At 36.1% G+C, this 18,354-nt stretch overlaps 1 protein-coding gene across 4 annotated transcripts; it reads right to left on the bottom strand.

Moving 5' to 3' along the window:
- LOC133294807 (secretory carrier-associated membrane protein 1-like) lies at positions 1 to 17,080 on the bottom strand. Of its 4 annotated transcripts, XM_061493556.1 has the most exons (13): positions 16,771 to 17,080; positions 11,407 to 11,472; positions 9,595 to 9,696; positions 9,435 to 9,497; positions 8,976 to 9,009; positions 8,771 to 8,893; positions 2,420 to 2,482; positions 1,850 to 1,943; positions 1,285 to 1,330; positions 1,127 to 1,194; positions 678 to 726; positions 460 to 525; positions 1 to 368 (listed from the first exon to the last, which is right to left on the bottom strand). In XM_061493556.1, exons 1-13 carry the CDS (start codon positions 16,822 to 16,824, stop codon positions 282 to 284), a joined length of 915 nt encoding a protein of 304 aa, XP_061349540.1. In that variant the 5' UTR covers positions 16,825 to 17,080; the 3' UTR covers positions 1 to 281. The 4 variants fall into 4 exon arrangements, with proteins under 4 accessions (XP_061349540.1, XP_061349543.1, XP_061349542.1 ...); XM_061493559.1 differs by lacking the exon at positions 11,407 to 11,472 and having other exon boundaries at positions 1 to 364; positions 477 to 525; positions 1,127 to 1,197; positions 1,288 to 1,330; XM_061493558.1 differs by lacking the exon at positions 11,407 to 11,472 and having other exon boundaries at positions 1,127 to 1,197; positions 1,288 to 1,330.
- Between the last annotated feature and the right edge of the window lie 1,274 nt (positions 17,081 to 18,354).

Below are 18,354 nucleotides of genomic sequence, written 5' to 3' on the forward strand. Positions count from 1 at the left end.
GATTGGGTCAATGAAATTTTTTCTTTCTTTTCCAATCCAGTAAGACTCCTCGGTCGAGGAAGCCATCCTTAAACAACGTTGTCTATATATATATATATATATGTGCACAACTGAGACTTATAGTAATTATCTGGTTTGAGTTAACCCTAGCCCAAAACCAAGGAAAACACATCCAACTCCCAAGTATTAAGCAAGGCGCAAAAGGTGTGTGTAAGGAACTGGTAACTTAGGAAACCAGTTTTTGGGGTATAACCATCGGAAAAGCATTTGCAAGTACCACATCATAGAGCTGCCATCATCGTCCCTCTTGCAGCCTCGCGCTTCATCTCTGCGGCCTTGCCACTGCCGCGAAAGTACATTAATACTTGCTGTGAATATAAAATCAACAGTTAAAAAATCAAGCACAACTAGGACCAAGAAAATACCAAGTTACTGTTACAGGGTTAAGATTATAAAAACCTGAATAACCCAGATGCTCAGCAGTGACTCAAGACAGAATAACCCAAACCCAATAAAGTAGAATATCTGCAATTCAGCACTAAGTATTAACATTATTTCATCGTGAAATCATGACTTGAAAATATACTCATCCGGAACAGAGTCATAATATCCAACTATTGATTATCCAAGAAGCTAGTGGCATTATAGCAGCCAAAAAATACACAATTGGAACATACCGCAACAAATCCATTGTCGTTCAACACATCGATCGCAGCCAGAATACCTCTGTCCGCATCATAACAACATACAATACAACCATTAATTTGAGCAGAAGTGGAATAACGAAAAGAACAAATTTATTTTTCATATAACTGATCTTCAACAAAATCATGGATTACATACCACCAACCCTAACATAATACAAAAAATTGATGATTATGGCATAGTCATTATGTTCATTAGATACAAAATTATGCGGGGTAAATTGCCACCAATTTATGCCCCTTCAGTTAAATAGTTATGGATAAAACCCAGACGAGAAATCAATAAGCTCGGTAATAAAATGCTTCAGCCATCCCCAGTGTTTTCCTTGCCTCCAGAAGATCAAATCAGTAAAAGAGTAGTTATAGAAGAATTTGAGTTTGCAAAATACATACTAGGAATGCAAGATTAGAAGTATACTCACGTGAGAGATTTTCCTTTGAAGATAATTGGTGGAGCAACTGCAGCGAAAATGCAAAAGACAATGTGCAACTGCTTGGAGAAAATTGGAAAAAAGAGATGAGCGGTTACCCAAAATTAGTGCAGAATAGTGACTACAGCGAGAAAATATATAAAACTTGCCGCGTAAAACAAGAAAAACCAGCTAAACTTCAGAGCACTGTCTGTTCTGTAACAGGAGATGACACGCGATTATAAAACAGAAACAACATCAATATATAACAACAAAATTAATAATAAAACAATGAAGAATCCAGATAGCAGAGTGGATCCTGCTCACAGTATAAATGTTCCTACAAAAGCAGTTACATGTCAATGCTTTTTTAATGCAGTTTGGAAGAAGGTTAAGCATCAACAGACTCCTGCCTCCCAATCACTCTCCTTTCCCCTGTTCTTCTGATACCCCTTCAAAAAGTGAAGGTTAAGGACAAGGTATTTCAGAAGGTAAACTTTGCACCCACAGAGCTTTTCAGTTTTCGCAATGACAGTATTGCCTTCCAAAGGTTATCATTCTTCCCACATATTACCCAGGTGTACATACCACTCTTAACAGTAAAATATTCGGGGCTTCATAATTGAGATAAAGCATATCTGGAGGACATAGATCAACCTGTTTTAATATTTTTTAAGATCTTACCAAATAAACTTAAAAACTACAAAAATTGCATTAAGTCAGATTGAATACTACCTCATAGCACGATAAAGAGGGCGATACCACAGCACATAGGATCCTGGAGCACCAGAAATAAAGTATATAATAGCAAGAAACCAGATTGTTGGACCTGCAAGGTAAGACAAGCATAGTTATCAAATGCGGATTGCGGCATGTCGCGGCCAACCCCGAAAAACGCTATAGCATTATAGCGGGTTGCGTTTGCAGAAATAGCAGAATAGATATATGACAGTAATAATGACAAAAAGAAACATTTTTTAAAGGCATAGGTAGCAGAAGTGACAGAAAGAAATGCGGATAGACTAAAAAACTCTTAAATTTTTTCCGTTACACATTTAAATTTAGGACAAAACTGACATTTTGCCTTATGACAGTATTATGGCTGCAAATGCGATTGCAATGACCGCTATTGCGTTCCAGTGTGGCGCGGCGCGGTTTCTTGCGGCGAGGCACCGCAACGCCCATACAACGCGGCTCGCGGCGCTATTGCGGCACAATTAACTACTATGAAGACAAGTCTGTAAATTAAACAGGACCTAACAAGTCTGTAAATTAAACAGGCCAATATCCAGTTGTAAGACAAACCTTCTCCTTTGATCCAAGCAATGGTAACTGCCAGAATATTCCACACAAGACACAAAATCATACCTGCAGAATATTACAAAGTTGAAAAATTAAGACACATACAGTTATTAAAGTAAGATAAATGATGATTTAAAAAATATTTTTACCGTTGAAATTATACAGATTTAGATAGAGGAGGAGGATAAGAGAGAATAAACAAATAAAATATTTTTACTGTTGAAATTATACAGATTTAGATAGAGGAGGAGGATAAGAGAGAATAAACGAATAAATGATCTAAAATTAATATTAATTTGATGTGATACAAAATACAAGATACTAATTCCTATTTATACTAAATACTAGACTTTTAATCATAATTAAATAAGGAAACAAATAATGAAATATGAAATATTTTGAGATATTTTCTAGATATTTTAACATATGCAATAAATTTCTAGTGAAATGGGGGAGGGGGAGAATTTTCGTAGGTTGAGAAGACATCAACCTTATCTTGTACTTCAGTTAGAAGTTATTACAACATTATCTATGGGCTTCAAAATCTTTTTTTTATGATTCATTGGATCAATAAATGAGAACAAACAAAATTTTTACACACACAAGACAAGGATGCATTTAGCAGACAAAATATCTAATAAGGTTAAACTCTTTTCAGCATAAAATATGTTAGAATTTCAACCATACTTACAGATCTCTTGAAACTGCCATCACTGAGACAAACAAGGGTTGCTTCACAATTTCAATAATTTGGTAAAGAAAAAATTATGTTATTTTATTTAAAAACTGATGCAATTGGTTGCATTAGCAATGCTTATTTTACATTGAAGTAAATTAATATAGTTTATGGAACATGAATCTTATAAACGAAAACATTATCAAGGTTGAAAATAGTTTGGTTTACTTTCACTTAATAAAATATGGAACTTAACTTAAATATTACTTTTAATGCTGGATTTTGTATCAGGAAAACAAAGGAAGCAATGTTTCTATTAGTAAAAAAAAGGAATGTTTTTAAATACTTAAATTTGGGCAATACAATCAACTATCATATTACTATAAAAACATATCGCAACTAATTGTTAACATTATCTGGAAATATGGAGCGAAAGACTGGAGAGTACTTTTTACATGAAGTAAAATATGTATTTCATCCATAGTTTTGTTGCTAATCTATGAAAATGCCTTTGTATCCATCCATCTTGTCAATTATACTAAAAGCTTCCATACCAGTCAGTAACTCACGTAAGAAGTTCAGACAATAATTCATAAGAAAGTGTAGAATATTCTAGATTATCATTTATTACTTCCTTGCTATTTGTTCCCTTATTTTTTAATGTCTCTTGTTATTGTAAATAAGCCTCTTAGTTTACTGTTGCTATTTATTAGCATTGTTCTTTGAACTCAATATAAATAGGACTTATTGGGTCTCTCAATGTAATCAATCAATAGTGTTATACAGAAAAACACTCTTTCTTTTTCATCATGGTATCAGAGCTGGTTAAAATTCAGTCTCTTCCCTGTTCTAACTTCCCTTCCATTCTTTTTTTTTTTTTTTTCGTTTTTTGCCTCTGTCAAGGCCAGAACCCTCACCTAGACACCTCCAACCACAAAACCAAGGCCACCATTAGGTCCAGAACAAAATTCCGAGCCAGCCAACAAAAGACCCGTCGCCGGAAACCCAGCCACGCGCCACCAACATCCTTCAGCTTCGCCGGCGCGTGTGGTCCACGCGCCGCCCTCCCATCATTTTTTTCCGGCGGGTCATACCCAGTTCTGATCGTCTGCCTCAAAATCATATTTGGAGGAATTTTGTTTTCTGGGTATTGTTGTTAGGAAGCCATGGACACTGAAAATGTTGAAAATTCATCTGGAGTTTCGACCGGAACCTCACCCCTTCCCATTTCTTCGTCTTCTGGAGACAACCCAGCAATGCAGATCACCAATCACCGTTTAAACGGTAGAAACTATGTGCAATGGTGTCAATCTGTTAAGTTGTTTATCCAGGCCAAAGGGAAGATGGGGTATCTGGATGGAAAAAAGGTTCAACCAGCAGAACATGAACCTGGCTATGATGCTTGGGTGACTGAAAATGCTTTGGTCATGACATGGCTGACTAATTCTATGGAATCGGATATCAGTCAAACTTATTTATTCCTTGATACGGCTCAAGAAATTTGGGAAGCTGTTAAAGAATACTACTCTGACCTGGGCAATGCCTCTCAGGCTTTTGAACTCAACACCAAGGTGAAAGATTTACGCTAAGGAGGGATGACTGTTACTGAATACTTCCTTGCTCTAAAAACATTGTGGCAAGAGTTGGATCTTTATGATAAAGCAGACCTTCAAGGTTTAGACGCTAATGCAATATTCAAAAATTATATAGAGAAAAGGCGTCTCTATGATTTTCTTGCTGGCCTTAATTCTGATCTGGATGATGTTCGTGGAAGAATTTTGGGGCAAAACCCATTACCTTCCATTGCCACTGCCTTTTCTGAGGTACGAAGGGAGGAGCTTCGCCGAAAGGTAATGTTGGGTGATAAGGACTCTAAGTCCTCTGATGGGTCAGCCTTTATAACAAAGAATACTGCTCGTCCTTCTGGGGACTCAAAACGTTCTGACCGTTGGTGTTCTCATTGCAATAAGGGTGGTCACACCCGTGAAAAATGTTGGGAAATTCATGGCAAACCACCAAACTGGAAACCAAAAGGACAGAACAAGAATCGTGCTAATCAAGTATCTTCCGAAGATAAGGGGGAGGGGTCTCATGTCCCTTCAAACCCCGATGGTGTTCTCCTCTCTAAGGCCCAGTATGAGCAATTTCAGAAATTGATGTCTCAACCTGCTGAGGCAACTAGTCATGTTGCTCAAAAAGGTATGGCATTCCATGTTGAACGTAGTAAATAAGAACAGCTGATGGAAATTTCTCCACTATTGCGGGCAAGGGATCCATTAAACTTTCTGAACATATTATTTTGAACTTAGTCCTTCATGTTCCCTCCCTTACTTGTAACCTCATCTCTATTAGCAAATTTACTGCTGAGTTGCATTGTGTTGCTAAGTTTTCTGCAAATGCTTGTATCTTTCAGGAGCAGGACTCGGGGATGATGATTGGCAGTGCTAGAGAGGAAGAAAGGCTATACTATTTGGAGGAGGATCTTTGTGAAAGGAGGATTTTTTCAAACCACTCTCTATGTTTATCAGATGATTGTAATGATGTTTTGTTATGGCATCGTAGGTTAGGGCACCCAAATTTTGTTTATCTTCAGAAGTTATTCCCTAACTTATTTATCAATAAAAAGCCAAGTTCCTTTCTTTGTGATATTTGTCAGCTTGCAAAACATTCTCGTGTCACTTATTCTCCTAAGAAATATCATGAATCTTCTCCCTTTACATTGATTCATAGTGATATTTGGGGACCTGCTCGTGAAAAAAATGTCTCGGGTGCTTGTTGGTTTATTACTTTCATTGATGATCATTCTAGGGTATGTTGGGTATATCTCTTAAAAGACAAGTCTGATGCGGCATCCACTTTTAAAAATTTTCATGCTATGATTCAAACTCAATTCCAGACTCCTATCAAAATTCTGCGAACAGACAATGCCACTGAATATTTTAATTCTGTTCTTGGAGATTACCTAAACCAGCATGGAATTATTCATCAAAGTTTTTGTCCTAACACCCCTCAACAAAATGGGGTGGCTGAAAGGAAAAATAGACGTCTAATTGAAGTTGCTCGAGCTCTCTTATTCACGATGCATGTCCCTAAATATCTGTGGGGGGAAGCCATCTTGACAGCTTCTTATCTCATTAATCGAATGCCTTCTCGGGTACTAAATTTTCATTCTCCTTTATCTTGTCTTACTAAATCTTTTTCTTCTTTCTGTGCTCTTTCTCTTCCTCCAAAAATATTTGGCTGCGTGGTCTTTGTACATATTCCTCCACATCAAAGGTCCAAACTTGACCCTAAATCTATTAAATGTGTCTTCATAGGATATTCTCCTAATCAAAAAGGCTATAAGTGTTACTCACCTTCTCTCCGTAAGGTCTTTGTTTCCATGGATGTTACCTTTTATGAGACACAATCCTTTTTTTCCCCGACTTCTCTTCAGGGGGAGTCTACTGGTATGGATGAAGATAAGCCTGGGAAACCAAATGAAGCTGTTGTCTTACCTTGGCCTTTGGAAACAGGGGGAGTTATTGGGAAGGAAACAGGGGGAGCAATTATACCTGAGTCTAATGATCTTCCCAGTCCTTGTGATCCTCCTGGTAAATGGGAAAAATTCTACAGCAGGCGCAAAACACATCAAGAGACTCTAGACTGCCAGGATCCTGACTCGAGTCCTTGCTCTAGCAACCCACTTGAATGCACTAGCACAGCCAACATTGATATGCCCATCGCCCTTTGAAAAGGTACTAGATCTTGCACTGCTCATCCTATTTCCCATTATATCTCATATGAGAAGTTATCTCCAGGTTTTCGTGCTTTCAACACTATGTTAGATAGTACCAGGATACCCAAAAATATCCAAGAAGCACTTGATGACCCAAAATGGAGGAACGCCGTATTAGAAGAAATGGATGCACTTATAAAAAATGGAACATGGGAGTTTGTGACATTACCTAAAGGAAAGAAAACTGTTGGTTGCAAGTGGGTGTTCACAATAAAATTTAATGCAGATAACAGCATCAACAGGTATAAGGCCAGATTAGTTGCTAAGGGATTTACTCAGACTCATGGGATTGATTATCAGGAGACATTTGCTCCTGTTGCCAAGCTTAACACTATCCGCATTCTGCTATCTCTTGCCGCCAACCTTGATTGGCCATTGCAACAGTTAGATGTCAAGAATCCTTCTTGAATGGTGATCTACATGAGGAAGTTTACATGGATCCACCTCCTGGTTTTGAAAAAGGGGATGGTTCAGTTGCAGAAGTCTCTCTATGGACTTAAACAATCTCCCAGAGAATGGTTTGGGAAATTTACTCAAGCTGTTAAGGGAAGAGGGTTCACCCAAGCTCAGACTGATCACACTTTATTCTTTAAACACTCTGACAAAGGTAGAATTGCTATCCTCATTGTTTATGTTGATGACATAATTGTCATTGGTAATGATACCGAGGAGATAGCCTCTTTAAAAAAATGTTTAGCTGATCAGTTTGAACTAAAAGATCTTGGATCTCTCAAATACTTCCTTGGCATGGAAGTTGCTCGAAGTAAGGAAGGAATTTCCTTAACTCAGAAAAAATACATTCTAAACCTGTTGCAAGAAACAGGTATGCTTGGGTGCAAGCCAGCAGAGACTCCAATTGAAGCTAATATCAAGATGGGAGTTGAGGACGGGGAAGATGTTGATAAGGAGCAGTACCAGAGACTAGTGGGGAAATTAATCTATTTGTCTCACACTCGTCCTGATATTGCTTTTGCTGTGAGCATGGTTAGCCAATTCATGCATTCTCCTAAGGAAAAACACCTTAGTGCTGTTTATAGAATTCTCAAGTACCTCAAAAACACCCCTGGTCGAGGAATTCTCTTTAAAAAGGGGAACAAAAGGATGATTGAAGTTTATACAGATGCAGATTGGGCTGGCTCTGCAATGGACCGAAGATCTACTTCAGGATATTGTACTTATGTCTGGGGAAACCTTGTGACCTGGAGAAGTAAGAAACAAACTGTTGTTGCAAGAAGCAGTGCAGAAGCGGAATTTCGGGCTTTAGCCCATGGTATTTGTGAAGGAATTTGGTTAAGAAGGCTTCTGGAAGAGTTGAAGATCTCTTATTCCCTACCTATCAGATTATATTGTGATAATAAAGCTGATATCAGCATTGCTCAAAATCCTGTCCATCATGACAGAACAAAACATGTGGAAGTCGATCGTCACTTTATCAAAGAAAAATTAGAAGACGGTAGTGTATGCTTGTCATATATACCTACCAAGGAACAAACGGCAGATATTCTCACCAAAGGTTTACTTAAGCCAACCTTTGAGGATTTGATCAGCAAGTTGGGAATGATCAATATATATCTCCCAACTTGAGGGGGAGTGTAGAATATTCTAGATTATCATTTATTACTTCCTTGCTATTTGTTCCCTTATTTTTTAATGTCTCTTGTTATTGTAAATAAGCCTCTTAGTTTACTGTTGCTATTCATTAGCATTGTTCTTTGTACTCAATATAAATAGGACCTATTGGGTCTCTCAATGTAATCAATCAATAGTGTTATACAGAAAAACACTCTTTCTTTTTCATCAGAAAGACACATCTAGATTTTATTAATACTAACTATCAGCAAGCAAGTAGCTATTTATGACTTAAACACATTCTAGAAGACAGTTCTGGAGTTCAACATACCCAACCATGTTGTAAATGCAACATACTGCATCCTTTGAAGATGTATTGGTATTTCATTTGCAATGTCATGATGAATGATGGGGAGAAAAGGTGGCCAATTTTTGTCCTCTACAACTATTCCAGCTGAAAAAAAAAAGTAAACACCAAATTATAGACATTGTTCTTGTTGGGTTCTATAAGAATAGAAATAGACAAACTCAAATACCTCGTGCTATAGCATCTTCCCTTCTTTTTAGTTCCTACAGAAGATAATGAGATCATCAATTTCCTGACTAAACCAAATGATATTATAGTGCAGTGGCCAAGTTAATTCATAGCAAGGTTAACGTAAACAGACATGGCATTAAGAATCTGAAATGACAGTTAATGTACTAAACTAAATTCTCAACAGAAGGTTTACCAATATACTAATACTAATATATTATAAATAAGAAGTGGCTACGTCCCACGTATCACAGAATTAACATAAGCCACTTTGGCCGCTAATTAGGTCCCTGATATTAACTTCTAATAGATAGAATCATTATAATTTATTAGCACCAATTACCTATATAAATAACAATATTAAAATATTGAATCTGACAAACCAAGTTTCTAACTCTTATAAGAGTAAGTTGTGTACTTGTGCTCTAAAGATATGAAACAAGAAATCAGGATGAATCACCTGTTCCCTTCTTTTCAATTCAGACTCTCTAGCTTGAAGTTCCTTCTCCTTTGTTTTGACGTCCTAAAGTTAAAAAGGACATAATTAAATTTTTGGTCAACAAGAACACTGCAACAGATCGTTTTGATATTCATTTCAACATTTTCATAAGCCAGTCTACCTTTGAGCTATCAATAGGAATGTCAATAGTTGCCCCACGATCATAAGGCTCAGGAGAAAGCGGTGAGAGCCTTGAGTTTGAAGAGGGAACACTTCCAGGATTCTGCAAATTTAAACAAATATGTAGTAAGTTAATAAACAAAAAGGCCTGTTTTGTATTTTTCTTTTACGTTTTATGTTTAAAAAGAAACAGAGAAGTTTTAGAAAATGAGCCCCAAAAGAAAAGAGGGGAGAGGGGAAGATATCAAATCAGCATAGTTACTGATTGCTCCCTCATATTTTTACAATACTAGCTCCAGTTATTCAGTTTCCTGTTGACAAATCATTAGAAAAGAGCATGATATAAAAATACAAGCAAGTAATCACACCAGCATGCAAAAAATTGCATCAATCTACATAAAGTAACCTCCCCAAGTCAATCATCTGCCAAAGGGAAAGGAAAAAAAGTTGAAAAACCACCATATGATCATTAACTTAATAGCAGTGCACTACCACAAAATGGTTTCTGAACTTCATGACAACAAAAAACACGATAACAACATAGTAGCAAGTCAGTCCAAAATTTCCTGACTGTCTTCAAAGCCCCAACCTGATAGTCTCTCATAACCTGATAGAACATCCATCCCTTGTTAAAAACCCATCCTTACTTTTACAACCTGCCTCCATAAATTATAATTTTCATGGGAATAAGTGAATAACTCCATGACCATTCACCATGAAGTTTTCTGTTAAGATCTCAAAGGTTTCACAATCCTAGTTTCCCCCACTTGAATGGGAAAGATGTATTAATAGCTAACCAAGTGAAACTGAATATTACCCTCTCTGCAGGAAATCCCTTCCTATCTTCATGTCAAAAATCTACATAATAACATTGCATTGCCATCCATACATAATCTATAACCAATCCCACAGAAATTACTCCAAATATTTTGTTGAGCATGACCTGTAAATTAACGGTTATTATATACCACTCCCACTCCAGTATGAGAAAACATTAATTCTTGACAACTTTGTCACAATTGTAGCAGACTATGATATCATCTCATCATTAACATTATAGTCCAATAATGACCATCACCAACATGAAGCAAATATTTCCATCACATAGGTCCTCATTTCATTCAAAAAAAGGAGAAAAAGAAAACATAGAGAGAGAAAGAGAATTATCAAGATCTCCAATGCACCAATAATACCACAGGCCCCTAGGTGTCTATCTAAAAATCCATAAGTAGGCTGCCACAACTTACCCCATTAATAATTTATTCACTACTACATGAATCACCCTCCAAGGGAAACTTATCTCTAACTGAGCTGTTTTAGAACATTATTGCTGAATTATTGTGGTTCCAAAATCAGTTTGACCCACTGCATGAGTGAAAAAAGAAAGAGCCCATTCTAAACTTTTTTTTTCAATAATCAATCAACTTCAGTAATTCATCAACAAAATCAATAATTTCCAACTTGCTTCACTATATAAAAACTAAAACCTCTCTCAGACGATTCGCTCAAAGCCTTTTCATCCAGTGCAACCTTACCAAATGTACCAAGCTACCAATCGGTCCCTCCCAACCTATCAAGTATACATATATCTCTAGATTAATTTCAAAAGGGAAAATCTTACAAGGATTAAATAATTCAGATTCTAGATAGTAAAACCTGTTATGGTCAATGCCAGAGAACTGTAGCACAATCAAAATACAGAGAATACATATCAAAAAGCCAAAACATACTGTTACTTCCTTTGTTTGTCAAAATATGATTGTATAAAATGTTGTAAACATAACGGTTTCAGTTAGAGTAAAGTGGAACTTACAGTAGTATAAAATGCACCTCCACCATAACTTGGTTGCCCTGATCCTTTCCCTTTACCTGCTCCAACCTAATATTGTTAATGAAAAAGCTTAATGTATTAGTTCTTCAAATAATTATAAAATAAGAAAGCAAGACTAAAAGAATTCAGCATATTTGAGGTGGCATATCTGCAATTTCATATCATCAAAGGCAACTTTCATGGCTTAATACATTATCAATTGTCATATAATAATCATCAAACCAATGTGAAAGAATATAAAGATTAAGGGAAAAATATTTCTGCAGTTACTGCAGATAAGTTATCTGCATTTATTCCCAAAACGACGTCGTTTTGGTATTGAAATCTTAAAAAATTATAAATATAAAGACTATTATAACCCTGAAATAAATTAAAATTACAAAAGCACCATGATTTCCGCCCCAAAACGACGTCGTATTGGACTTATTGCAGATAACTTATCTGCAGTAACTGCAGAAAAAGCGAACCAAAGATTAATTAGAAACAAAAGAACTCTCTGTGAAATGTCAATCTCTATTAATTCATTGAGGAACCCCCTGCCCTCTAAAGGAAACAATTGATTGAGAAAACTTGATGCTATTTCATACCTAATAATGGTATATTTCCTCCCAAAAGAGGAAAATCAGATCCCTTTGCATCTGCTCAGCAACACAACACATGGATTTTTCAATATCTTACATATTAAAATTTCCTTGTTAGCTTTCACAGTTTCAAATTTTTAGGTGTATCAATTTTAGATATTGTTGTCGAAGGTCAGTCAATGAAGAAATTATGAACTTCTGTATTCAAACTTCTGTATTTGTTCATTACTTATCAATGGTGGATTACAATAGATCTGGCACGCCAAATCAAACTTCTGTATTCAAAATTTTGCTATTTCATTTGGCTTAAGTGGCTTCCCAGTTCCCGTTCTTCCTGCAGATTAAAATATTTGAGGCCCATTTAAAACAATCTTAAACACACACAAACACAGAAAAAGAGTTAGCTTTTATTGTTGAATTGAAAACATGCTGCACAAGCAGCACTCCATCAGAAAAGGGAGCTTGTAATGTTTTAGTTTAGCCATTGTGGATATGATGAGATTTACATATCCAATGGTTTTTCATTTCTTTTGAGTGTGGGAAAGGAGGGAGGGTGATACTCAGAGTATGTAGTATAATTTTTTTAGCTTGAATTTTCTTTCTATATAGATGTGGCTACTGGCTAGATATATTTGGTTTTCTTCTTCTGTTTTATTTATTTATTTATTCATTTCTCCGCCAGTTCATTAGAAACTCGACTAATCCGGTTTGAGCTCTGTCGAACCTATATAGCAGTGGCTCTCCAAGCAACTATTTGCTTCATTCCCGAGGCTCGAACCAAGGTTATTAGTATTTGGTTTTCTTCTATCCGTTGATGATGTACCATATAAATATATTTCAAGGTTGTATTTTATTTAGAAAATGTAACGGTGATATGAAGTTTAAATATAATACAATAGTTGCATTTTTAACATGGTGGAAGGAGAAAAATGATATAGTTCTTTTAAGTACACATGATATAGCAAATTTATTTATAAATTAACCACCTGAAAAATTTATCCCAATATCAGCCACTATTTGTGATGGTTCTTTGTCTCAAATGCGTAAATCAACTTCATGGCAATAATCTTGTTTGAGTAAATTATTCCACCCTTAAAAACAAGGAAGAATTCATTTTGTTCAGCCTTGTAATGCAAAATTCTAGTTTTACAAACATCCAAGTTAGTAAAAACATGAATGGATTCTCTCATGTCTTATTTTAAGATGATCATGTGATATGGAAAATCTCAGTCATTCATTCACCCAACCGTCACAGTTTGAATGAAGAAGTTCGTAGATGAGTAAATGAAAATTATTACTTAAATTTCTGACAGTTGTGATGCACCTGGGTGACTCGCTTGGATTGAGCTTTTTCATAATTTATTTCTTTATTTAGGGATTTTAATAATTATTAGTTATTTCCTTTTTGTAATTTAAGATTATGTTTGAGTGTGCGTTGATTGTGCGTTATCTCCTTTGATTGCGCATGATTATAGTTATTTACTTTTTTTGTTATTTTGTTTTTGCCTATTTAAGGCTTGGAGAACCCTATTGTTATTTGGTTAAAGAAAATTAAGAAAAGAGAAATAGTATTTTCTCACAATCCTTGTTTCATTCTTCTTTCTGTTTAGCCAATTGGTTACTGCTCCGGCATTATTTGGTATCAGAGCTCTGGTTGTCATTTAAATGGCTGAACAGAACAATGGCGGTCGAGGTCGAGGTCGTGGACGACGGGGTCGAGGCGACAACGGCGGTAGAGGGCGTGGTAACACCCTTTATGGCGACGGCGAACAACCACACATCGACGCGCGAGACGCCACAATGGTAGCAATGGCTACTACAATGGCAGAACAAAGTAGACGAATTCAGGAGCTCGAACAACGAATTGCCCAAACACAGTTGGACGAGTTAGATGAAGGAATGGAATCTGAAAGATCGTCTCATGAGGAGGAAAGGAGCGAAAACCCATTCTGGGACTGGAACCAGGAGCGACGAGGACGAAGTCAACCTGGAAATCAATCCTTTTTTGCCAATATTGGGGTGAAGATTGAGATCCCGGAATTCGAGGGCACCACTCATCCAGATGAGTTCATCGACTGGTTACACACCGTCGAAAGAGTCTTTGATATCAGAGACTTGACAGAAGACCAGAGGTCAAACTGGTCGCTATCAAATTGAGGAAGCATGCCTCAATTTGGTGGGAACATATTAAAAAGCAGCGAAACAAAGAAGGGAAGTCAAAGATCAGAAGTTGGGTTAAGATGAAGAAACTTTTACAACAAAAATTCTTACCCATTCGCTACCGGCAGGAGGCATTTATTGAGTACCATAATCTCAAGCAGCGAGACCTATCAGTTGAACAGTATACAACTGAGTTTGATCGTTTACGGATGCGCTATGATATTGCAGAGGAGGACGAACAACTGGTTGCTCGTTACCTAGGAGGACTGCGAACTGAGATCTCAGATGTTGTATACCTACAACAATATTGGTCATATGAGGACGTATGCCGACTAGCTTTGAAGGTAGAGGAGCAGTGTAAGAGAAGAGGAGGTACTTCAAAAATCCAACCCAGATTTTGTGACAAAGGACAGTTATCAAACTCGACAGCCAACACTAGTGCGGGGATGGAATCTTCTAACCCGAAACTAGTGAGCAAGGGGGGAGCGATCAATGGTGAAGCAAGCAAGACAAGGACTACGGCAAAGAGATGTTTCAAGTGTCAGGGTTTAGGACACTTCGCTGCTGATTGTCCAAACCGGCAGTATGTTACTCTTGCGGATACTCAAGCCCATGATATAGGCCCCACCTATGATGAGTATGAAGAACATGAGGTGGATGGAGGGTCTGAAGAATGTGAGATTATTTTCGGTGATTCAGGCGAAGCCTTGGTTGTCCGAAGGGTGTTGAATGTTGACATCATTAATGATGTCCGAAGGGTGTTGAATGTTGACATCATTAATGATGAGTCGTGGCTTCGACACAATATATTCCGCACCAAGTGCACCAGCGGCGGTAAGGTGTGTAATATGATCATTGATGGAGGGAGCTGCGAGAATGTAGTCTCTAATACCATGGTCGAGAAGCTAAGATTGAAAACAGAGGAACACCCACAACCATACAAGCTTGCTTGGCTGAAGAAAGGAAGTGAGGTGAAGGTGAACAAGAGGTGTCTCGTACAATTTTCTATCGGCAAAAGGTACACTGATGAGGTGTGGTGCGATGTGATTCCGATGGATGTGTGTCATATCTTGTTGGGGAGGCCATGGCAATTTGATAGGAAAACGAAGCACGATGGCTTCAAAAATACTTACACTTTCAAGAAGGACGGACTAACTATTACCTTGGGTCCATCTGAATTAAAGGGGGAGGCGAAGAACACTATGTTGTCTAGAGTAGGTTCCCAAGAGGAATCTACCAATGCCGTTGAGATATGTGCTTGTGTGGTGATAGAACAAAATTCTGGTGTTTCTGACATTCCTTTACAGGTTAAGCCATTGCTAGAGGACTTCATTGATGTGGTTCCTGAGGAGATGCCATTGGAATTGCCACCTATGATAGACATCCAGTATTGTATTGACCTTGTGCCAGGAGCTGTTATTTCCGACAAAGCTACATATAGGATGAGCACTGAGGAGCAAAAGGAGTTACATTCACAGGTTCATGATCATATTCAGAAGCAGAATGTGAAATATAAACAGCAAGCTGACAATCATAGAGATCAAGCCATTTTCAATGAAGGCGATATGGTATGGATCCACCTTAGGAAGGAACATTTTCTGGCTAGCAGGATTGTTAAACTACCTAGAGCTAATGGTCCCTTCAGGGTGCTCGGGAAGATCAATAACAATGCTTACAAGATTGAACTTCTTGGGGAATACAATATTTCTAGTACTTTCAATGTTGCTGACTTGTCTCCTTATCATGATGATGAAGAGGGCATAATGTGCGAGAATAACCATGAAGATCCGTTAAATTCAAGGACGAATATTCTTTTGGCAGGGGAGAATGATGCACCTGGGTGACTCGCTTGGATTGGGCTTTTTCATAATTTATTTCTTTATTTAAGGATTTTAATATTTATTAGTTATTTCCTTTTTGTTATTTAAGATTATGTTTGAGTGTGCGTTGATTGTAAGTTATCTCCTTTGATTACGCATGATTATAGTTATTTACTTTTTTTTGTTATTTTGTTTTTGCCTATTTAAGGCTTGGAGAATGGTTAAAGAAAATTAAGAAAAGAGAAATAGTGTTTTCTCACGATCCTTGTTTCGTTCTTCTTTCTGTTTAGCCAATTGGTTAATGCTCCGGCATTAAGTTGATTTGTGAAAAAATGGCTGAAATGTTCTACATGATATGATCGTATTAAAATAAGACATAAAAGGATTAGTTCCACGTTGAAACAGAAAAAGAAAAAGAAAAAAATAATCAGAGTAAGGGTTTTCTCAAAATCATGATTCTGGACAGGTCTAGTACCTAATCTTTAACAGGAGGCTGACGAACCTCAGATTTCCAGTCTAATTACCCTCATACGTCAAATTTCAGACACACTCCGCAACATTTAATCACATCCAAAAATTCCCCAATGCTATATGAAGTGTGTGAGATAATCCAGAAGCCACAGTAACCACCGCCTATACAGCTACACTACTATACGAGATTCAATTCACCAATGATCTCAAATACCACAAACAGATCTAACCATCCAATTACGCACTCGTAAACGGAAAGCATGGAATTCAACAAGATTAGACACGGAATCAAGTTAAACAGTTAGGGAACTCACCGCAAAGGGATTAACCTCTTCCTCTTCGAAGGGGTTAGGGTCGTAGCGACTCATGAGATCAGAAGAGCGATTGATGAAGGAGAGAATTAAGAAAGGCGTAGAATAATGAGGAGAGAAATGTTGTTGTTGCGGTTGCGGTTACGGTTGCTGCAAGTGCTGTTGTCTTTGGTGTGTTTGGTAGAGAAACAAATCGGACAGAGAGAGGGCCTCGGAATCTACGGCTTCTTCTCTTTCCGATTTTGTTTGTTTGTTTGTTTAGTGAGAAAACTGCTCAGAAACGGTGAGAAAATAGTCCAGTGAGAGTCAGACAGAGAGTCGAAACGGAACATTCTTCGTGCATCCTTTTATAACCAGCGCCTCCAACCTTTTAAGTTTTACCTTTTTTTAAATAAAAACAATAGTATTTGTTGAAAAAAAAAAAAAAAAACTTCATTTTCTTTCTTCGTGGTTTTGTGATTTATTATTTGAGTCCTTGTGATTTTAAATTTATCACTTAGATCCATTGTGCTTAAATAATTTATCATTTAATCCTCGGTGGTTTCAAACTTTTACTTAGACAACTTGTGGTTACAAAACTAAAAATTTTAAAAAATAAATGTTGTCTCTTTTTTGTTTTACATCCTCACCTAATACATTTAGAGTTTAAAAAATAAAATGAATTTTAAAAAAAAATTACTTATTTTTATCAAGAAAATAAATTCAATTCAAATCAAATATTACTTTTTATCTATTTTTTAACCTATGTCGTTATAAAATTATCTAAAGAAAGTAAACACTTAATTTTGGTAATACATATTTAATTTATCTTAAATAATAATTTTTTAATTTCAAAAATATTTAAAAAAAGATAATTTATAAATTAATTTCAGAATAAACAACTTGAAATATTTTTTAAACCATAAATACATTACATGAGGATATAAAATAAAAAAGAGAAAAAATTTATTTTCAAAAGTTAATTTTAAAATTTTTTTTTTTTAAACCAAAGTAAATTTTTTTGTAATCACAAAGGGTCTAAGTGAAAATTTGAAGTCATAAGGAGTTAAATGACAAAATATCTCAGCACATTGAGTCTAACTGATAAGTTTAAAATCACAAGGGGTTAAATGACAAAATATCCCAGCACAGTGGGTCTAACTGATAAGTTTAAAATCTAGGTCAAATGATAAATCACAAAATAAATAAAGTTTTCTAAAAAAACATAAAATTATGTTATTTTAATCAAATTTATTATAATGAGAGAAACAATTACTCAATAGTTTATGGTACGAGAAAATAATTTTTTTTAATTTAAGTATTAACTAAAATAAGTAATTTATTTAATCCTTGGATTATCTCACACACTTCATATAGCATTGGGGAAAAATTTAGTTAAAATAAATATTTTTCGAAAAAAATGTATGAAGTTGGAAACAAAAAAGATATAAATTTAGTCAAATTGATTAAGATGGATAAAAGTTTAAATAATAATAATGACCTTTCAATTTATTTAAAAATAAAAATCAATTCTTTAATTCTTTGTTGAAAATTTTTAAACACGATTCTGGTTCTTCTTCTTCTAATGTTTAGGTTTTTAATATTCAT

Source organism: Gastrolobium bilobum, unplaced genomic scaffold (genome assembly GCF_033153095.1).
Source record: "Gastrolobium bilobum isolate Gb01-03AN ecotype WA unplaced genomic scaffold, APGP_CSIRO_Gbil_v1 utg85175, whole genome shotgun sequence".
Classification (NCBI taxonomy): domain Eukaryota; kingdom Viridiplantae; phylum Streptophyta; class Magnoliopsida; order Fabales; family Fabaceae; genus Gastrolobium; species Gastrolobium bilobum.

Coding starts and splice junctions, on each gene's coding strand:
- LOC133294807 (XM_061493556.1), bottom strand. CDS start 16,824: ATGAGTCGCTACGACCCTAACCCCTTCGAAGAGGAAGAGGTTAATCCC. Junction 526..677: donor ACGACAATGGATTTGTTGCG/GTATGTTCCAAT, acceptor GCTGAATTGCAG/ATATTCTACTTTATTGGGTT. Junction 369..459: donor TGAGCATCTGGGTTATTCAG/GTTTTTATAATC, acceptor TTATATTCACAG/CAAGTATTAATGTACTTTCG.